Source organism: Mustela nivalis (assembly GCF_964662115.1).
Source record: "Mustela nivalis genome assembly, chromosome: 20".
NCBI classification, from domain to species: domain Eukaryota; kingdom Metazoa; phylum Chordata; class Mammalia; order Carnivora; family Mustelidae; genus Mustela; species Mustela nivalis.
In genome coordinates this window covers 13,452,374-13,474,177 of record NC_139039.1, presented here as the reverse complement: position 1 = coordinate 13,474,177, position 21,804 = coordinate 13,452,374, and the positions used below count along the sequence as shown (strand labels likewise).

The following is a 21,804-nucleotide window of genomic DNA, read 5'->3' as shown; positions in this document are numbered from 1 at the left end:
CGTAGTCTATTCCAGCTTTTCTGAATCACTTGAATCCACACACCCTTGCCCTTCTAGTAGAAGTTAGGCGCTTTGTAAATAGCAAGTCCTTTGAAAAATGCAAAGTTGTTCCGGCCTTTTGAAGAGAGCATACTTGAAATTTACATTCACAAAGAGCGAGGTCTTTTGTCACAGACTGAGATGCAGGAACAGCAGTGACAGTGAAGCGAGGTGTCACCTGGTGTGCTGAAGAGCAAAGAAGGGCCAGTCCCCGGGGGACCACTCGAGGATGTGTTTGTTCTTTCTAAAGCAGGAAGTTGCAACATCCATTCATTTATGTTATGTTATGTTATGTTATGTTATGTTATTTTACTTTATTATTTGGCTTTTTTTTATCATTACGTTCAAGCAGCATGTAGTACATTATCAGTTTTAGACATCCATTCATGTCTAACATACTTCTGACATTTTTCTCATTATATTGGTTAGAGAACTGGGATGTTGTGAGAAAAAAAAAAAAAAGAGAGATCATTAAAAAGCTTTGAAATCTCAGAGAAAACTGTTATGGTTACAGTTCTAGTCCATTTATTTCTAGTTTCCAAGAATATGTGTGTCTATATACATTTATGAGTATATAGTGCCCCTGCTTACACACACACACACACACACACACACACACACACAGCTGACCCTGAACAACACTTGGGTTTGAGCTGCACGGGTCCACCTACTTGTGGATATTTTTCAATAAAGACAGTACAGGATTGTGAATGTATTTTCTCTTCATTGTTTTCTTAGCAGGATTTTTTTTTCCTCTGGCTTGCTTTATTGTCAGAGTACAGTCCGTAATATGTATTATATACAAAATATGTGTTCATCAATTGTCAAGGGTCAGGCTTCCGGTCAACGTGGGCTATTAGTAGTTGAGTTTGGGGGGGGATGAGAAGATATACACAGATTTTTTATTGTGCAGGAGTTGGCACCCTTAACCCCTACATTATTCAAGGGCCTCCTATACCTTCTTTAACAAAATTGTTATTGATGTTTATATTTTGCATAAAATATAAATGTTCTGTGTTCTTTCTACAAGAGCAACTGCTAGTTTTCGCCTTAAGCCAAATGCTGGACAGGTGGTTTTAACTGCCCTCAGTCCGGCTTTTTTTGCCATATTTGTAATATACATCATCTTGATCAATAACAGAAGACAAATTAGATTGTAGGAAACTGAAAAAAAAAATTCCTTCCTCCTGTTTAGATGCCTTTCTTCATCAAATTAATCACATTGTTAGTTTTTACACCACAATGCACCATGCAGACTGGCTTTATTTATTTATTTATTTATTTATTTATTTATTTGACAGAGATTTCAAGTAGGCAGAAAGGCAGGCAGAGAGAGAGAGGAGGAAGCAGGATCCCCGCTGAGCAGAAAGCCTGATGCGGGGCTTGATCCCAGGACCCTGGGATCATGACCTGAGCTGAAGGCAGAGGCCTAACCCACTGAGCCACCCAGGCACCCTTATACTGACTTTTAAGTGGAAAAAAAAAATGCCCTTCTCAGGGGCCTAATGGCAACGTGGCTTTATAAAAAGAGCTCTGGACCAGGAGTCAAGGGGTCTGGTTTTGCACCCTAGCCCTGCTCATGATAGGCTGCGTGCCTTGCAATTCCCTTACTTTTAAAATGGAAATGTGGATTTCTGAGGGTCTTCACAACTAGAAAAGTCGACCCTTGGTTACCATCGTGTTGATATCGTGCTTTTGCAAATAACCTAAAAAAAATGGTCGGCCTGCTGTGAAGAGTAGGGAACTGTTCAATTAACTTCCTGGGCCGGCTTAAGCAATAAGCCGAGTGACCTCTGCAAAGCCGTTCCCTAATACAGAAGTAAACAATTACTCTACACAATCTTTCCTTCCACGTGCTTCCCACGGGTTACACATTAATCATCCTGTTGGTCTTTTCAGGCAAACGGATTCATTAGTTCCTTGCTGCTTCTTCCTGAGCTTCATTATACAAAGGTCAAAAGTCTAACAGACAGCGAAGGGAGAGTGTTTCTTCCTCACGTGCCGAGGAATGGTTGTATGTCCTCGGAGACACTGAAGACGGCTCCCGAATGGGTCCTTACAGCGCCGGCCCCACCTGCCTGTCCAGCTTGCCTCCCAGCTGTTTTCCCGTCCCACAGCCCGGCCTGACCGCAGCTCCTCCACAGTCCGCGCTCTCGCTTGTGGGCCTCTGCCAGGAATCCATCTCCTCTCTCCCGTGCGGACTCGGACTCTCGTTCTGCTCTCCCTTTCCAATGTTACCTCTTCTAAGAAGCTCTCGACCTTCCTCCTCCAGATTAGGGTTCATGATCTTCCTCTAAGCTATCCCACCCCTCGTGGTTACCCTCTCCATAGTTTCATCACTGTCCATCAGAAATGCCCATTGTCTATCAGTTTCCCTCCCTGGAATATAAATGCCTTGAAAAGACCCTCTTGTCTGGTTTACCATTGCATCCGTATCTAGCATGATGCCTGGCCCCTGAGAGGTATTACCAGGGAATCTATGTTACATACTGGGATGCTGCCTCTGTCTGTCTACTCCCCTCTACAAGGTCAGTGACAATGTCTAGGAGCCCAGTAGGGAGTTGATAAAAGCATCAAGAAGGAAAAGCATGGGGGCACCTGGGTGGCTCAGTGAATTAAGCCTCTGCCTGGGTCCTGGGATCCAGCCCCGCATCAGGCTCTCTGCTCAGCAGGGAGCCTGCTTCCCTTCCTCTCTGCCTGCCTCTCTGCCTACTTATGATCTCTATCTGTCAAATAAATAAATAAAATCTTTAAAAAAAAAAAAAAGAAGGAAAAGCATGAATGAGACATTTAAAAATGTGCTTCCATTGAGCCAAGGGCTTTGTACACATTATTTCATTTATGTATTTACAAAGCATCCTTTATGTATCCTGCATTCTGCTAAGCACTATGGCGATTAGCAAAGAGAAATTGGGAATCTTGTCTTCGAGACAACTGAAGGGAGATGGTGAACATGCTTGGAACAGTTAGACTACAAGTGTGTGATAAAGTGTGGGTGTATTGAGAAGGCCATGAAAGTGCAAGAAAATTCAATGCATTCTGAAACCCCCATGGGGTTAGAAGCTAGAAGGACCTGAAAGTTTCCTGTCTTTTAACAGGTGCACATTCCCTGGAGGATGGTGGTGGGAGGGAACAGATCTTTACTCTGTTTCAGACCTGGAGAAGACAGGAGGCTCCTCTCTCCTTCTCCTTTGGACTCTTGTTTGTAAGAGGAATGCAACGGACACTACTGCATCTCCAGCATGACCCTTTTAAGGGGTCGTCGCTTTGATCCTCAGTTTGAAACGTTACTCACCGCTGATTTGTCCAAAGTAGCAGAGCTCCTTTTTAATAACATATTAGGAACTTTCAGTGAATGAGCAGAATCTACTGATACAGTTGAATCTGAAAGAGAGGCAACAGGTGTTCTGGGAGACAAAATCCTGGAAGGGGCAGAATGGCTCAGAGAGGTCAGAAGACCCTGCAGGTAGGCTTTGCCACCAAGAGGTCCCAAGGGAGTATTTTCTCCTTTCCTTGAACAAATGGAGCGGTAAGGTTTGTACAAAGCAGGCCTCTGGCGTGGGTTACAGAAATCATATATTGTTCATCCAAAGTAGTAAACTTTGTCTGAAATAAAGCACTAGACTAGATATTATTTTTTTAATATTATCCATGGATTTTTTTTCTCTCCACTGTTTAGCAGATTTTCCTGGGACTGATTAGGAGTCTTCCCTGTCCAGAGTACTATAAATGTGTTTTCTTGGCCGCGGGGTGGGGCGTGGGGGCCGGATAGAAAGACCCAGAGTGGAAGAAGGAACATCTTGCTTTTAAAGCATCTCTGCTTAAGAGGCCATAGGAAATAAATTACATTTCCCAGATTTGATTTTTAAAGACTTACTGTCTCTGGAAAACAAGACATTCAGGTGAAAGTGCATGTGAAGACACAGAGATCTACATTTAAAAATAATAATAATAATAAATCCGTTCCTTTCTTTTGGGATGGCAATAGAACATAGGTGTAATTTAAATAAAGCCAAGGAAGAAGCATTTTCTTATGGTCTGCGAAGTTTTCTGTTAAATACATCAGACACTTGGCACCCAGAGAGCTGTAACCTCCCCTCCTTGATTGAAACTTAATGCAAACCTGTTTATTCTTATCATCCAGTTATTTTTAAGATTGTTTTGGTTTGCGACCTAGGAATCACCAGAACTCTTAGCCTGAGGTGACAGAACATAGCAGGATAACGCAGACAAAACAGAACAAACACGAAGATGAAAAGGAGAAACTCTGTCCCTGCCGTAACTATGCTCTTCCGTAAGGAATGCTGGGGAGGTGATCAGTGAAGGAAATCAGGACAGGTTGCTGTGTATCCGGGCGAAGTGACATCTCTCGCTGCAGTTCCAGCATTTAGCCATTGCTCAGCTTTATTTTCCCCTGAAGCAGCAGAGGGTGCTGTGCCAACAGAATTGAGGAGATCGCGAAGTTTCTGGGTAAGGCCGGGACTCAGGGCTGCTCTCCATCCTCGGGCTACTTGTTCTTGCCCCAAAGGACTGGGAAGAGGGGAAAAGGTACATACAAAGGCCATGCCAAAGGGCATAGGTAAGCCAGCAAGTCCTGAGAGAACGTGGGACATGATCCATTTCTGCTAAAACTCTCCTAAAATACTATTTTTTATTTAAAGAATTTATTTATTTATTTATTTGACAGAGAGAGATTACAAGTAGGCAGAGAAGCAGGCAGAGAGAGGAGGAAGCAGGCTCCCTGCAGAGCAGAGAGCCTGATGCGGGGCTCGATCCCATGACGCTGGGATCATGACCTGAGCCGAAGACAGAGGCTTAACCTCTGCCACCCAGGACCCCCCTAAAATGCTATTTTGAAGTATCTGGCAGAAGTCAAAGGGATGACAAGCATTCAGGAATTGCAAGGTAACTGAGACTTTATCTTTCTGAAAACAGAAGGGCAGCAGTTAGGCAAGGGGGAGCCTCCAGTTTGCGAAGCCTTCTGGTAAACGGTGATGTGATTACTATCCTTTTATTACCGTTGGCGCTTCCTCTTTGAATACGCCGTGTACTGGATGACAAATTCTACCGTTATAGATTTGAAATCTATCTTGACAAGGCTATGCCATGCTGTTTTAGTATCACACATTTCAGAGCCGGATGGCCCCCTTGGGGCCTCGAGGCACCATATTAGTGTTTGGACATAAAGAGATGTTGGCACCCAGAGGGGAAGAGACTTGAGAAACCTTCTCTCTTGTTAGTGGTAAGGAAGGTCAGGACTGACACCCAGTGTCCTCACCCCCGGGAGCCAAAGTTCCCTATTTCGCGGGCCTGCTGTGAGGGTCAGTGTCTTATATGCTGAAAATCCATAATCACACTCTCACACTATAATCATAGATCAGTGTAGCCTCCAAGCGGTTCATACACATTATCTCACACCTACCTACCAAAACAGCTCTTGAAGATATATCAGGCGGGGAAGCCTGCGTGGCTCAGTTGTTAAGCGTCTGCGTTCGGCTCAGGTCATGATCCCGGGGTCCTGATATCGAGTCCCACATCAGGCTCCCTGTTTGTAGGAAACTGCTTCTCCCTCTCCCACTCCCCCTGCTTGTGTTCCCTCTCTGGCTGCGTCTCTCTCTATCAAATAAATAAATAAAATCTTTGGGGCGCCTGGGTGGCTCAGTGGGTTAAGCCTCTGCCTTTGGCTCAGGTCATGATCCCCGTGTCCTGGGATCGAGTCCCGCATTGGGCTCTCTGCTCTCGGCAGGAGGCCTGCTTCCTCCTCTCTCTCTCTGCCTGCCTCTCAGCCTACTTGTGATCTCTGTCTGTCAAATAAATAAACAAAATCTTTAAAAAAAGAAAAGAAAATATATCAGGCGTCTGTTTGCTCAAAGAAAGGCTGCCCAGTTTCGTGACTGGTTAACTGAGATGTTAAATATCTGTTTGCGGTTCTGTGTACCGTGTGCTACCCGTTTCCCCTAGTCCGTCCATCAGATTTCTATTTAGCCCACTTTTCCCACCTGGAAGCTCATTTCTTAGTTCCTGATTTTGCTCTGTCGTGTGAACGGTGGAGTAAAGTTCAGCTGAGTCAGAGTAGGGAGCCTTGGCCGGATTCACGGGGTTGTGTAACACCTGCTTCCCAGGAGGCCCCGCTGCGAGTGATGGCGTGGTGAACAAAAGGGGAGCCGAGGCTGCTGATGGAAGGTGAAAAGTTCAATGGCCCAGAGAAGTCCCTTGCACGTGTCTCTCAAGCCTGAGAACCTGAGGAACACCGTCCAGGTTACCTGACATCTGGGATGGGGACTCTGAGAGTCTCTTTAGGGCATCCATGCACTTCTCTTAACACACATCCCTCAGTGTGCTTAAAGGAAAAGACAGACGGAGGCAGCCCCATCCCTTATAAAGTCTGGGCAGCTATTTTCAGGGACCCTGATGGGAACAGGAACATCATACCTGGGGTCATGTTGTGAAAGTGTAGATTTCAAATTTTTTTTTTTTTAAGATTTTATTTATGTATTTGACAGACAGAGATCACAAGTAGGCAAAGAGGCAGACAGAGAGAGAAGAAGGGAAGCAGGCTCCCCGCTGAGCAGAGAGCCTGATGTGGGGCTCGATCCCAGGACCCTGGGATCATGACCTGGGCTGAAGGCAGATGCTTTAACCCACTGAGCCATCCAGGTGTCCCTAGATTTCAAATTCTAGTCTGCCTTTCCTAGATGATTTGGGGTAGGAGGACAGCCCCCTGAAGTTTGCACAGTAAAGCTAAACTGGGAAGCCTGTCTTGAGTTGCAGGAAGGAGTGAGCCCAGGAGCCTCAGAGGTGCCCTGAAAGCTGCCTGTCTACAAGGGAGAGAAGGTTGAGAGCAGCAAACCCCCAAGAACCAGACCAGATAGATGGTCTTCCAGGTGCTTAAAACACTCTAAACCTGGGCCTTACCAGCCTGAGGGAGCTAAACAAGAAGATAATCGATGCTGTTAAAATTTTGAAAAAGTTGATGGAGAGAATGATCTTGTTCACTGTTTGATCACTCCAGGAGACTCCCAGGAAGCTCAGAGATTTTTTTATTTTTATTTTTTTAATTAAAGGGAGTAACAGTTTATTTAGTGGGTAAAAAAAAAAGCATAAGGAAATTATACCAAGAAAGAACATAGGCTAATAGGCTTAAGGAGGAGTTTATAAATCATATATCCCCAATGGAAAACGAAGAAAATTAGGACTAATTTTGACATTATCCCTATTTTATTTTTACTATACCCTTCAATTTATAGAGGTTTTCTGTATATAAAAGGCACATTATGCATATAAATATGAATATAATGTTAATATATAATAATATCCTCCCACAGATTACCCACCAGTGTTCATGTCAGTTATAGAATATCATACCCACTCACAGACCGAGGAGGGGGGATGGTATGTGTGAAAGAATCTAAGATTTTGGGGCCAGACACACCTGGCCTAACCCTGACTTTGCTACTTAAGAGCTACGTGATTGTGAGCAAGTTCATTGAAATTGTTAGATACTGTTTTCTTCATTTATAAAAAATACATCTATCTATCTATCTATCTATATATATATCTCCACATCATGTTATTGTTGTAATTTTGAAATTAAATATATAATTGAGTGAAACTGGCAAATGATTGGCAGGTTGTAGCTACTCCATGGATCTTTGCCTCTTCCTTCCATGGGCAGAAAGAATTCTGGCATTATCTTATTTGTAATTATTAGCTTTTATTGTCTTCAGATAATGTTTCTAGACCTAGCCTTTCAGTTTCTTGTGAGGGAGCTAGTTAGCCCCTGAATATGTTTGTGCAAAAATAGATTGCTCATCCAGACCTCAAAAGGCACGTCATCATTACATATCTCCAGGACACGTGTAGAGTCTTGTTTTTAATTTCTTGGGTAATCTGATGAGTTAATTCTGATAGTGTCTATCGACAGCATCAACTTTAAAGGCAGAATGGATTGGTGTTGTACTGCCAAAGTTCTCTGAGGAAAGTAGTTCCCTTCCTAAAAGTTTGGGTCATCTTTATTTTTTCTTAATTATTATTATTATTTTTTTTGTAGTGGTGGTAGGGAAAGAATCATTCATATACTATTGCTTCTTGGGAATCTGATTCTTCTTAGGAATGTGCTGAGTTACCAGATGATGCAAGCACCCTGATACTTGATGATACATGAAAAATACAACACCGATAAGATCTATTGGCAAGTAATTGATTGTTACATAAGACCTTGATTGGCTGAGCTCAGTCCACTAGTCAATTTCAACATTACCTCCTAAATCACCAAGACTGAGCCTGGGTGGCTCAGTGGGTTAAGCTGCTGCCTTCGGCTCAGGTCATGATCTTGGGGTCCTGGGATCGAGTCCCGCATCGGGCTCTCTGCTCAGCAGGGAGCCTGCTTCCTTCTCTCTCTCTCTCTGCCTGCCTCTCGGTGTACTTGTAATTTCTCTCTGTCAAATAAATAAATAAAATCTTTAAAAAAAAAAAACTTACTGGCTAAATCACCAAGACAATAGGAAGGAAAGCCTTACTATGACTTATCTTTCCCCCAAAATGTGGCAATACGATTTTATAGCTTATTGATAATGACACTTCTGTGAAATCAAAAGTAGTTCCACATTAGAAGATGGAAGATATGTCAACCCTTTCTGCGCCCTTCTACCAAATTGGTTGAAGCTCATGTTCTTGAGCACCATCTTTTTACCCTGGTAAGGTTGCAAACGTTAGGGTCATGTTGACCATGAGTGAAAACATCTGACAGCAATGCTATTCTGTTTTTTGGTTTTGTTTCTTTTTCCTTCTCTACCACATCCTCTGATAATGATGTCCATGGGCTGGAAACACTGTGAAGAGAGAAATATTTAGTTGAATTTATTTTAAATGAAACCAATAGCTTCACTAGTGATCTCATAACCTCAAAGCACTTTAACAAACTGAGTAATCATTGAGGATGCTAAATATAGTAAATACAATGTTTAAAACCTTCACAAATAAATCCATACTTAAATCTGCTTCTACCACTAAGTAGCTTTGCTTTTGATGTACCTTTTAAAATCATGGATTTCTTGATGGAGGTATTGAGTTTGGTTCTAACTGTTACTTTCTGCTTGTTTGATTTTTTTCCAATTTATATCAGTTAGGGCTCACTCTCTGAGACATTTTATCACACCTGGAAGGAAGATGCTCTCATGACTGGAACGATGTCCAGGTGCCCAAAGGTCCTCCTTAATCCTTAGCTCAATTAGTGATTGTATATCTCAACCGTGAGCAGGTTTAAAATAAGTCCGAAAATATAGTTCCTTTCCTTGTATAGGTTTTTGGAATATAATATGCACATTATTATAAAATTATAAGCTTTAAAAATATAACATACACTGTATCATTTTGTTGGTACTAAATTGGGATACTACTCATTTAAGTATATGCATATCCATCTGTTTTTAAAAATGTAATCATGGACATGGATAGGTCACAGATTATAATTTGTAAATGTATTAAGAGAGAGCACCTGTAAGGAAAAAAAGTTGTTAAGTAGTCACCTTTTCCTTCACCCACTCATTCCATATATTCGTTTTAGGACTAAAGTTAGATGATACGAATAATTAGCTTTAGGCATGAGAGATGTGATGCCTCTGTCTTCTCCAGTGGAGTCCTGGGCATCACGTCTGCTGCTGGCTCACTCAAGGCTTTTGTGGTTGTTGTTGAACATGATTCTAGAGCAGCTCGGGAAAGAAAGAATATCCTTTAGCTATAGCCACTTTTTGGTTATAGGAGACTGAGCACGTAGTGAAATGGAGCCTCATTTGTTACCTTCTGAGTATTTTTTTTTTAACATAACAGATATTTTGCTCTATAGGACCAGTTCTTACTATTTTCTTATACATACATAGCAAAAGTAGATTAAGTACTTCGCAGGAATGTGTACTATTCTTAGACACCAAAGGCACTGCTGGTTTGGGGCACCACCTCTGCATCTAGGCAAAACTAAAGCCTAGAGATGAGAGACCGGAGAATGAGTGCCATCCCAAACCCCTACGAAGCATAGCCCTTCAGTACAGTCATTTTCCTTAATAACCTTTCACAAGAGTAAGGCAATTATGAGATGTGTTGGGTTTCGCCAAACGCTTCTTAAAAAGCCACATAAAAATGTGTATGAGGTCACCTCTGATTCCAAGCAGAGAGGGTCCCTCCCCCCTTCCCTGACCCATACTACTCCACACCCTACCCTGAACCCCACCTTCCCTCCAATCCAACTAACTCACAGAAGTTTAATTTTCCTTTCCAAAAGCAATGTACTTGAAATTCCTATTCTTAGTCCTGTGTATTTTGGTTCCCTCTTTGATTTTCCTTCTCTCCCCCACCCCCCAGGTTTCCTGTTGATACCAACTTGAGTCTCAAAGGGTTTCCCTTTGCTTCTTTTGGAAAAAAAAAAACCTAAAGAAAAGAGATGAATTTAGAACCTATAGGGTGGAAAATAAGAATCATGAAAAGGCAGCCCTAGCATGCAAGAGTGCAGAAACAGGGCTGCCCACCCATCTCTTCCAGAAGCCTCCTCCCTGGGAGGGCATTCCTTTAGAACAGAAGCAGCATCCATTCCACAGGGATTTGAGAATGGTGAGCTCTGAGTGATAAAAGGCTGAGTCATAGGTTATCAATGTGCAGATTATTCCTTTGCCTCTGTCTTGAGGGCATGCAAGCTATTTTTCTTTTTAACTAAATTGTTGGAATTTGATTCATTTCCTCTTTTCTCCTTAACCTCTGGGCTCTCAAATCTAGAATTTTGTGTTTCTCTCTATAGGAGAGGTTCCAGGTTGGGGCTCATTCCAAGGAGCCTAAGGTTGCTGTCAGAGCTACACGAGCAAATGGCTGGTGGACACGAGCTCTTACAGAGATCCCTCCAAATGTGGCCAGGCTCTGAGAAGCCCGGTGTGGGATCAGGAACAAAGCCTACCTTCAAATGAAGTTGTTACAACTGCAGTTGCTGCCGATTCTCGAAGTGTTTGTCTGGCCAATCCTTACCACTCATCTTCTCCATCTGCCTCTCCCAGCCATGATGTAAGGGGAGAGCTAATCAAAAGGTAAACCAGCCAAGGGACTGGAAATGACAGGATGAGTTCGCAGAAACATCCATCTTCAGGAGGTTTTTGTCAAAGCTCTCTAATGAAATTTCCAACCTAGAAACTCAGCCAGGTTCTGGGACCTTCAGGTCCATGGAATTTGCAAGGCCCGGCTTACTCGGTATTGAGCGGTCTTCACCCCTCTGTGATGTATGGCTAGGAAGGCACATTGCCTCCCCTCTGAGGGTCCTTACCTGCAGAGAACAGATATCCACCCTGTAAGCAGGGGGAGCTCCAAATGGTGCAGGAGGCAAGTCGCTGGTTGGGGATCTGCTTCCTCTATCCCTTGAAACCATCTTGCTTGGTAGAGAATTTTAAGTGTTGAGTGGAAAGGTGTCTTGCTTGGGCTTGCTTCTGAGTACCGGGAATCCAGCTTTTCTGCCTTGAATTGTCTGAGTTAGGTTGTAGGTGTGTGGCGGAGGGAATGGGTGGAGGCTTCTCAGTAATGGGGAAGGCATCTTTGAAACAAGCCGAGATGCGGAGCTGGGATTCTGGGAAGCAAACATTTCTTCCCAGCACCGAACTTTGATGGGAGGATACTTTGATATCTGTGGTTGCAGAATAAATATGATTCACTCTGGGGATTCTGCATTGCAATTAAATAAGCCAGAAAAAGGCAAATAAAAAAATCTGAAAAATTATCCGTAAATACTTCTCAGCAGTTTCAGAAGGGCTCCCAAGGGCTTTCATTCCTTCCCAGTCATGATTTATTTAAAATATTCAGACTATTATCATGTTTTTGGTAGTGTTAATAGAGCAGCTGAGAATGTAGCCCCTCTGTTCGGTGACAGAGCTGCCTCTTATGAGCTGTAAGCCCTTGAGAAAGGTATATAAATCTCTGTGCCTCACTAATAGCAACTGCAAAGTGGGGAATAATACTATGATGGATTTCAGAAGGTCATTTTAATGTTTAAATTAGATTATAATACTTAATATTAATTGACTGCATTGGAGCCAAACATTGTTCTGAATGCTTCTTAAGTCTTATTTTGTCATCATCATCATGACATCAATCCTCATTATTTGTCATGTTGTGTTACAAGGAGCCATAGACAACTTTGATTCCACCAAGAATGGAATTCAAGACATAAAAAGGCATATTAAGGATTTTAATCATCTTCTGGAGAGCCAAGCAAGACGCAACCTTTACCGCAAAGTTCTGCTCATCTTTTGAGCAGGGTTTGCAAGGGTTAGGTGCAGAGAGTCATCATTAGCAGCAGCTGTTAAAGGAAAGAGAGAGACGGTAGAGGTACCGCAGACTGGAGGAGAGCCTAGAACCCGTGTCACCTATCTGTATCACTTTAAATAAATTATTCAATTTCACTGGGCCCCGATACAAAGGACTCTTTCTTAAAAAACGATAAATAAGGGAGCTAAATTAGATGACATCAAATGTTTCTTTCACCTCTAAGATCTTAACTATTACTCAGTACATACTCTATTCAGAGCGTCTATTCCCACAAGACATCACTGGTAGCCGAAGACTGTGCCGTGTACCTATTTTTTAGTGTGGCAGCGCACACTCTGGTCATGGGTACATAATTCATCCTTAGGTCTGTCTTAAGTCCTGGCCTGATTTTGTCCAACTGATGTCTTCTCTACCCTTCAGACATCAGAGATTTTTAGATGAAACAGTGAGGGACTGCTTGCACTGACCTCTACGTTTTCCTATAGCAGTCGGGCCAGTGAGTTCTAAAATTGGATTTGACAAAGTATGTTAGGAACAGGGTTAAAATCCAGATTATACTCTTAAAGTTCTGTAAGGATAGGTGGTAAAGTCGTATCTCGGAACCGTTTTATCTTCGCGTTATAAAGCAATCTATGAATAAATAAGATTATTTAAAATGTAAAAAAAAATCATGTTCAAGCAATATCATTGATTGCAAGACAACTCTGGCGACGAGACAAATCCTTGAAATCTCAACAGCCCTACAATGTGCTGAGATTTTGTTTTCAATAGATAGAGCCTCATAAAGAGGTCTTGGGCATTCTACTAGTCAGTGGAATAAAATAATGAGTCACATAGAAGTCCTCCAGCTATGCACCGGACCAAAACGTCCCTGACTGCCTGTCCTATTTCAGAGGACTGGGCTCCCGAGAGCAGTGCAGTGTTGGCACAGAGATGAAAGACAAAGGGTTCCTCCCGGTTCCTGCTCCTTTGAACCTGAGTCAGACCAGAGAGGAAGAACAATGATGTAACCCAGGAGAAACAAGGCTGTGATCCAAGTTTTCTCCCAGATGCTAACAATATTAACTTGTATGGCATAATTATGCCCAGATGCTATAGCGACAGGGAAGCAGAAATATCTGAATTCTGTAACTGAATATGGTTTTCTTGGTTGTTGTTTTGTTCTTTTAAGGGCAGCAAAGAAAAAGAAACTCAGTCCCATGGCTTTAACATCTCAGGTCTTGGCACGTTTCTGCCAGGGGAAGTGATAGTCTCTCTGTGCCCTTTCTGCCTCAACTGCTTCATAAAGACTGGCTTCGGTGTTGGATAACATAGTTTTGAGGAGAGCTTGACACTTAGTATCCCAGTCAGAAGGGATAAGTAGGTCACTGAGAGGCTGGAAACTATGCATGTAAATTATAGTTGGATCTTCTGAAGAAGTTTGACTTGGATAGAGAAGTAGAGACATGCTTTCAAATACTTGCAAACATGTCAAGAGCTTCCTTGGTTTCTGTTTTTCTAGATGGCATAACAGGTGAAATAAATCTGAAAGACAGATTTCAGGTCACCATACCGAGACCCTTTCTAAGTGCTAAACATCGTAGAAATGGGGCAAGTAGCCTTAGGAGGTGATGAGCTCCTTGTCATTGATGGGAAGCAGAAAGAAGCCGGTTGAGTATTTGCCAATAATGCTGTAAACACGATTTCCATTGTTCCTGGAATTTGGAAGAAAAAAAAAAAAAAAGAACTCATCAACACTCTCATGATGAGAAAACTGAACTGAGGGTGAAATATGTAGGATTTTTGTAACCAGTTACCTCTCTTCAAATCTCTAATGTGAAAAGAATAAAACTAATGCTTAGACGTTCTTGAAGAAGTTAGCAGAAAGGACTATTGCATAAAGATAGAATGTCCCAAATTGAGACAACATCTTCTGAGAACATGGTTGTCCCTTTCAGTAGAGTGAGGATAATATTGGCCACCCAGTTTACCTCATGGAGATTTGTGAAAGTCTGTGGCTCCGTATTTTTAAAGAGCTTTGAGTGGTGGCAGTGGTTACTTGTGTCCCTGCAAATGCTTTGGAAAGGCATTTATTTTGATCAGAATGCCACTCGGAATCTGTAGGCTGGCCTCATGAATCCCTTGGGGAGGATAATGTAGTTCAAATCTGTTATATCTTATCGTATATTTAAAAATAATAATATGTAGCATAGTAAATAAAGTACTTGGTTTGATGCCCTAGTTTTAGAGTCATTTCATTTTCTGGAAAAAGGAAACTGGCCACACGGAGGTCCAAATTACTTTAGTTTTATAGTTCCAAATGTCTGTGGGGCACCAAGCCAGGTCATTTAAAATTATGTCAGATTGTTTCATTTTAAATTCATTTTGTAAAAAAAAAAAAAAAACACAAAAAAACTCATCTCTGGGGAGAATGGACAGCAAAAGCAGGACCATCACAACAGCTGGATGTGCAAAAAAACAAAAAGACTGGTATTTTTGAGCAACCTAGCAAGGTTGCTGGAGTGTGTACTGTGTTGGGTTCTGGAGGAGAATCAAGCATGGATTTACACAGTGCTCTGAGCACAGTAAAGGTCCAAGCAATGGGAAAAGCCTAGTTAATCATCTCGGAATTATGAATTCTTCTTTGTTGTTTGACTTTGGAGTCACTATCTCTAGCTGACCTCTGAGGAAGGTTGAATATGTGTGCAGAACCAGTGCTTTCCTGTGAGGTAGCAGAAGAAACTTCTGACTTGGGAGAAACCCTTGAAATTTACAGATGATCACCAATTATTCTTGGGCTCATCAACCACAGTATCAAAATGATTTTATAATAAAACTCAAACCTCAAGGGATAACAAGATTCCAAAATATGAGTTCTATCTAAATAATATTTCCAGTCTAGCTATATATTCGCATCCGTGTAGAAAAGTGGGTGAAAAAAGTTTGAAAACATTTCCGAAAATATGTTGAAATTAGTGACCACTGTGTTCAAAAAGACATTCAAAAAATGGAAAACACGTCAGTTGATAAATGAGTCATTGACAGGTGTGTTAAGAGAGAAAACAGCTCTAGACTGAGATGGCGCTCTGTTCCGGTTTATGAGATCGGCAAGCCGTCCCTCCTGGGAATTTCACCTTAGAATGTAGTCCTGCTTAGATGAACTCCCCCATCTTTCACCATTCCAGTTAAAAGGAAACAAAAATAAAAAACAAAACAAAACTCTCAGGTATGGAATTAGTAAGGACAAACAAACATTGCAGGTTTGATTTAGAACTGTATGGAAATAAAATGTGTAGCGTAGAACAATGCTGCAGCCTTTAGGGATTGTTCCCTAGGTCTTTGCTGTCAGGGTCAGTATTCTAGGTGGACAGAGCATTCCCTGAATCAAGAGTGAAAATTCTGTTCTCAAACCCATTAGTTAGCATTTGTCCATGACCTTGGACAAATCACTTAACCTTTCAGAGACTTGAGTTTTCACAAATAAATGATGATAGGGTCTAGACAGTTGCCTTGGGTCAAGTTCTTTTGTGAACAGGCTCTGAGGTGTGTGTTTTATTGGGGTGCTCCAGGAACACCTGTGAGGAAGTGAAGGTGGCAGAGAGAATGAATTCCTTGGCAACAGAGTCCTCGCTGTTCCTACCAGCTCCGGAGCTGGGATGGACTTTGGAGTAGTCCTGAACTGCACAGGAGTCAGTCTTGAGACATTTGTATGTCCCTTTGTCAGATGATTGAGGCTGTCCTCCAGGAAAAGGTGTGGCAAGAGAACCCTTTCCAGCAGTTCCTGGGGAGGGAATCAGCTATGATTTGTCATCAGGCAACATTTCAAGCAGTTTGGAAAATGATAGATCTGAGCCATGTAACATAGCACCCACTATGACAATCAGCACTATTTTCAGTATTGTATTGTGCAGTTGCTAAAATCAGGGTATTTTTATATCTCATTACCCATGAAATTTATTCCCTCTGTGTATACCACTTCTCCCCCACCATCTAAATTTCCAGGCAGATTTTCTGCACTTTCATGTCTATTGAGGACAAAGGTTTTTATTCTTCAGTAGTTTTACAGTTTCTGTTAGTCATTCTTTTCAGGCAGATGAGCACTGAATGACAGTTTCTTTTGCATTTTTGTGGCATTAAAAAAAAAAACATAAAATAGTCATTATAGAAGTCTCCATGAGATGGTTTCTCCCTTCAGGTTCTGTTCCTACTAATTCCAATTTTCATTTCACGATTAGGAGAAATTTTTCTGTCTACCTTCTATCCATTGTTCATCATCCTTCCAAACAACTCATAGCCAATAATTTGTCCCTTTACAAGGCAATATTCATAATCATATTTCTTTACAAAAAGAAAGTTTTTATGTATATTCAAAAATCATATGCCCCTAGGATCTTTTTGTAAAAATGAGAATAACTTTTGAGGTAACGGAAGGAAGTGTGAGTAGTGAGTTAGTGATAGGGAAAGGAGTGTATGATTAAGAAGTGATCATCATGGACTAGTACATGGTGTGTGCGTACGGAATCATGATGACCTAGCCTTGAATACTGGACCTAGGAAGTCACTCAGGTGTCTGGATTTTTCAGGAAGTGTTCATGCCATCGATTGGTATCTTAGATCAGCTTATTGAATGAGTGATGACAGTGTTGAATGGAATGAAACATGTAAATTTGATGAAAAGGAAAAAGGAAATGCAGTAAAGGATGGAGAAGAAAGGCAGAATAACCTGTAATGGACCAACCAGCACAGTAAGATTCCATTCACAACTCCCAATCTTCCACCCCCTCGGTAACACAAACAAACAACAACACATAGACACAACAACACCTTATTCATCTTCAGCATTGATTTGTTTCATCTCCCTGAGATACTTTCTTTCCCTTTTTCTCTCTCTCTCTGAGTAGAATGTTGAATATGCCGGCCACTGGTCCAGATTTATTCCACTTTGAGAAGTTCCCGGCCCCTTGCTTGACAGCCCCAGATCCGAACTGTCACTTCTCTGTGACTGATGGTTTTCCACGGTCTTCCTTGGAGATTTTATCAGCGCACTCAGGATATTACAATCGTCATTCCATGTAACAAACACCTGTCTAATTTCTACTATGTGCTAGACACTAATCTCGGTGGTAATTTGTCTAATCCTCATTACCACTCTATGAAGGTAGTATTATTATTTTGACCAACTTACTGATAAGGACACTGAGGCATAGAAAGTTGAACACATTTCCTGTGGTCTCAGAGCTACTAAGAAGAGCTAGGATTCCAGCCCAGGGTATCTGGGCTCCACAAGACTGTAATTAGCCTCTATGCCATGTGGTCTTTCTGTCACTTGCTAATTTGTCTGTTATGCGCATTAGACTGTGAACTCCCTACTTCTCATGGGAAAAAAACCCGCTTTTTTGTTATATAAATGATACTTGCCCATTGTCGACAAAAATCAATGCTTAAAATAAACTGAAGGAAGAAAGGTTACCTGGCATACCATTATCCTGAACCTGCCTGAAATAATCATGACTAGAGTTTGGGTGTTTATCCTTTCATGTATTTGTTTAATGAACCACCCACCCACACCCAACACATATAATTAAATGAGATCATGTCATCTTTTTTTTTTTTTTTTTCCCATGGATGTTATCTGCCCTCCTCCTCCCGGAGTTGTCCGTCTGTCAGTCCCAGTAAGACTTGTTAAAAATTAAGAATATATTAAAAATATCCATTTATTTTCTTCTCTCATGGCCTCGTGTTTCACCTATTTAGTGGGGAAAATTGGTTTTTGAAAATGGGATCATATTAAACAAAATACATCATTTTTTATGTTACTTTTCTCATTCTACCACCTCTCCCAGTCACTTGGCAAAACCTCAGTGCATTCTTTTCACCGCCCACATGTCATTCGTCCCACTGTGTAGACCCCCATGCATTCAGCTGTTCTCCTGTGGCATTAACTTGGTTTTCAGCTCTGGACCATTGCAAATAATGCAGGGATGCGATCTTTAACCCTTACATTTCTGACATTGTGCTGGGAATAGTGAGATTGCTGGAATAAATATTTATTGGATTTAAAAAATGGATAGAATAGGGGTGCCTGGATGGCTCAGAGGGTTAAGCCTCTGCCTTCGACTCGGGTCATGATCTCAGGATCCTGGGATCCAGCCCTGAATCAGGCTCTCTGCTCAGCGGGGAGCCTGCTTCCCCCTCTCTCTCTCTGCCTGCCACTGCCTACTTGGATCTCTCTCTGTCAAATAAATGAATAAAATCTTTATTTAAAAATGGATAGAATAGTAGTCAGACAGAAGAAAGAATAAACTATTTTTTCTTAATTTATAGAATGGGTATGATTCTGAATGAGTCTTATATAAACAAAATTTTAGTAAGGGAATTATAATTTAAATGTATGAGGAGAGCTTACTATTAAAAAGACTCATGTGACCGGTATCTGGGTGGCTTAGTCAGTCAAGTGTCTGCCTTCAGCTCCGGTCATGATCTCATGGTTTTGGGATTGAGTCCTGCATCGGGCTCCCTGCTCAGTGGGGAGCCTGTTTCTCCCTCTCCCTCTCTTCTTCCTTCTGCTTGTGTATTCTCCTGCTCTCTGTTAATTAAATAAACAAAATCTTTAAAAAATATAAAAGACTCATGTGATAAAAAGTTTCCAAAGGTAGGGAGCCTGGGTGGCTCAGTAGATTAAAGCCTCTGCCTTCAGCTCAGGTCATGATCTCGGGGACCAGGGATCAAGGCCCGCATCAGGCTCTCTGCTCAGCAGGGAGCCTGCTTCCCCCTCTCTCTCTGCCTGCCTCTCTGCCTACTTGTGATCTCTGTCTGTCAAATAAATAAATAAAATCTTTAAAAAAAAAAAGGTTTCCGGGACGCCTGGGTGGCTCAGTTGGTTAAGCAGCTGCCTTCGGCTCAGGTCATGATCCCAGCGTCCTGGGATCGAGTCCCACATCGGGCTCCTTGCTCAGCAGGGAGCCTGCTTCTCCCTCTGCCTCTGCCTGCCATCTGTCTGCCTGTGCTTGCTTTCTCCCTCTCTGATAAATAAATAAAAATCTTAAAAAAAAAAAAAAAAGGTTTCCAAAGGTATACAACTGCCCTAATTTTTTTCCCCCTGATGAAAAATCAGTTTCTTCATATAGAATGTTTGCTTTAAGTGACCTACCTTGGAACATCATCAGAACACTTCTATCTATGTACAGTTCACTGCTCAAATACCTTTTGCTTTATGATCTTGTCCCTCTGTGTCCAGCCTGGTTTTCTCCCGCTCCTGTGTGCAAAATGTACGTTCTGCCCATACTAAGCTGCTTCCAGTCACACGAGCTCACAGGCTTCTTGATACAGTTATGTCAGCCCTCGGCTTGGAATCACATTTCTGTCAGCACACTGCCACTGGTGATTTCTGCTCCTCTTTTCCCGTGCTGAAATGCCACTTGCTCTGCAGAATTTTTTTTTTTTTTATAGATTTAGTTATTTATTTATTTATCTGAGAGAGAGAATAGCGGGGTGGGGCCGAGGGGGAGGAGAGCTCGGAGCCCCACGCGGGGCTCGATCGCACAACCCGTGAGATGACAACCCCCGAGATCTCAACATGAGCTGAAACCAAGAATTGAATGCTTAACCAACGGTGCCCTACCCCAGGTGCCCGTCCGCAGAACATTCTCAAATCTGCTCTCCTGACCACTTTCCTGCACAGTTTTCAATGTTTATGCGTTTATCCCACAGAATCTATCCTATACTTCCGTACAGTACTTAAATCTGTCTTAGCTCATTCGTATGCCCTACCGTACAAGACTGTGGCTTGGTTTTTTTTTTTAGGGTTTGGAGTTTGTCTTTTTATTTTACCTTTTTCTCCAGCAGTCTTCTCAGGGGCTGACGTGGAGAAAGTGCTCAAAAACATGTGTTGAATGAATGAAGAGAGAAAAAATTAACAAGATTGTGGCATGGAATCACAAAAACCGCCCAGTAACCTCTAATATTAAAACACTCGGTGGCATCTGAGAGGAAACAATCTGGGGGCTCTGAGACTTTCCAGAGGACACTTCCCCGGAAAAGGAGGAGCAACTACTCTGATCAGAAGTTGGGCACATACCCTCTGAGGCCCCTGATTATCCAGACGTTGACAAAAGAAAGGCTCTCCGAGGCCTGCCTGCTGCTATTCCTATAAGGAAGTCCCAGCTCATCTGATTCATACTTAAATATTTGCATGTCCTCTGGCTAAGAAAAACAAAAGCCACAACATTCCAGAGCCTTTAGGCATATAAGATCTAGGGACTTTCCCAGTTATTTCTCCTTAGAAACTAGTAACTGAAGAGGCCCTGTTTCATAAAAGCAAGACCTGCAAACTGGGAAGAAAGTGAAATAGCTTTCTGTTCAGAATTTAGAAAGTATACCAAGGCCAACAAAGCAATGGTTGTAACTGATTATCTATGTTCTGATACTTTGATATTTCTGGGGTTTTTGTTGACGTTCTCTAGAATAAGTTAGAAAGCTGATAGAGTGTGGCAAACGTTATAAATAAAGAAGGGCAAAATGCAACAAAATGATTTTCTCAAATCCCTAGGATGGGCTGAGCTCATGGTCCTCCAGCACCACCCATCTGGGCCCTTACTTGAACCCAGAGCCCTCCCCATTCTCTTTGGTGGGCACTTTAAATGTATTTCTCTTCCAACAGACCTGAAAATTGGGCATGATTATTTCTTCACAGATATTACTTCCATTTCACAGATGAGGAAATGGAGGTTAAGAAAAGTAATTATCAATAATTGGCATGACCAGGGTTTGAATTCAGGGGTTTGGGAGGTGGCATTCTGCAGAGAATGATTTCAGAAATGGTATGTGGAAACCTCTGCCTTTGGCCATATAAATATATTTTATTACCTGAGAATTTGAAATTATAGCTTGATGCTTGTGGTTTAAGACAATGGAGGCTCTCTACCTTGTTAATGCAAATCTTGCAATCCATTTACGACTCAATGTGGATGAGCCTATCAGATCCTTTCTGGAAAACAATAGTGATTAAGGAGTATCAACAGTTATTCTGTTACTCTTCCCTATCTTCAGTCTTACAGTGTCCTTCCAGCTCTGTGGGGTAATCCTTCCCCAACCCATCAATCTGGGGCCAGCCTGAACTCCTTAGGCCAAAGGATGTAGTTCTCACATTTGGTAAAACATGTATAATATTTGAGGGCTTACAGAACACCAAGAGGACTCTTCTAAAAGTGCCCACACTGAAAGACTCCCAGTACTAGGAAATCACTTATATGACAGAAGGAATAAAGACCTCCATGCCTCACACCCGGTAGGTGTTCCATAAATGTCTTCCATGGATAAGCTCGTGTCAGATGAACTGACAGCACCAGTTTATGGTTCCAGCCCTGGTACTAACTTGTTTTGGATCCTAGTCACAACACTTCCTCTCAGAACCACATCTGAAAGAAATGTGGCTCAAAGGGAGTGATCTCTTCACCGTGACGGGAGGGCTGTGGATGTTACAAAGAAGCACAC

General features: G+C 42.0%; 2 protein-coding genes across 5 annotated transcripts in view; one reads left to right on the top strand and one right to left on the bottom strand.

Annotated features, from left to right (window-relative positions):
• LOC309855300 (uncharacterized protein) overlaps positions 1-2,323 on the bottom strand; it is a gene marked incomplete at its 5' end in the record, with an annotated part of 90,609 nt that extends 88,286 nt beyond the window's left edge. The window contains one exon of the mRNA XM_082715473.1: positions 2,100-2,323. Within this exon, the coding sequence (XP_082571599.1) occupies positions 2,100-2,323 (224 nt within the window). The remainder of the gene's footprint in view (positions 1-2,099) is intronic.
• The window catches only part of NRG1 (neuregulin 1), a gene marked incomplete at its 3' end in the record, with an annotated part of 1,102,492 nt that overhangs the window by 661,839 nt on the left and 418,849 nt on the right, over positions 1-21,804 (top strand). The gene's annotated exons all lie outside the window — the stretch shown is intronic.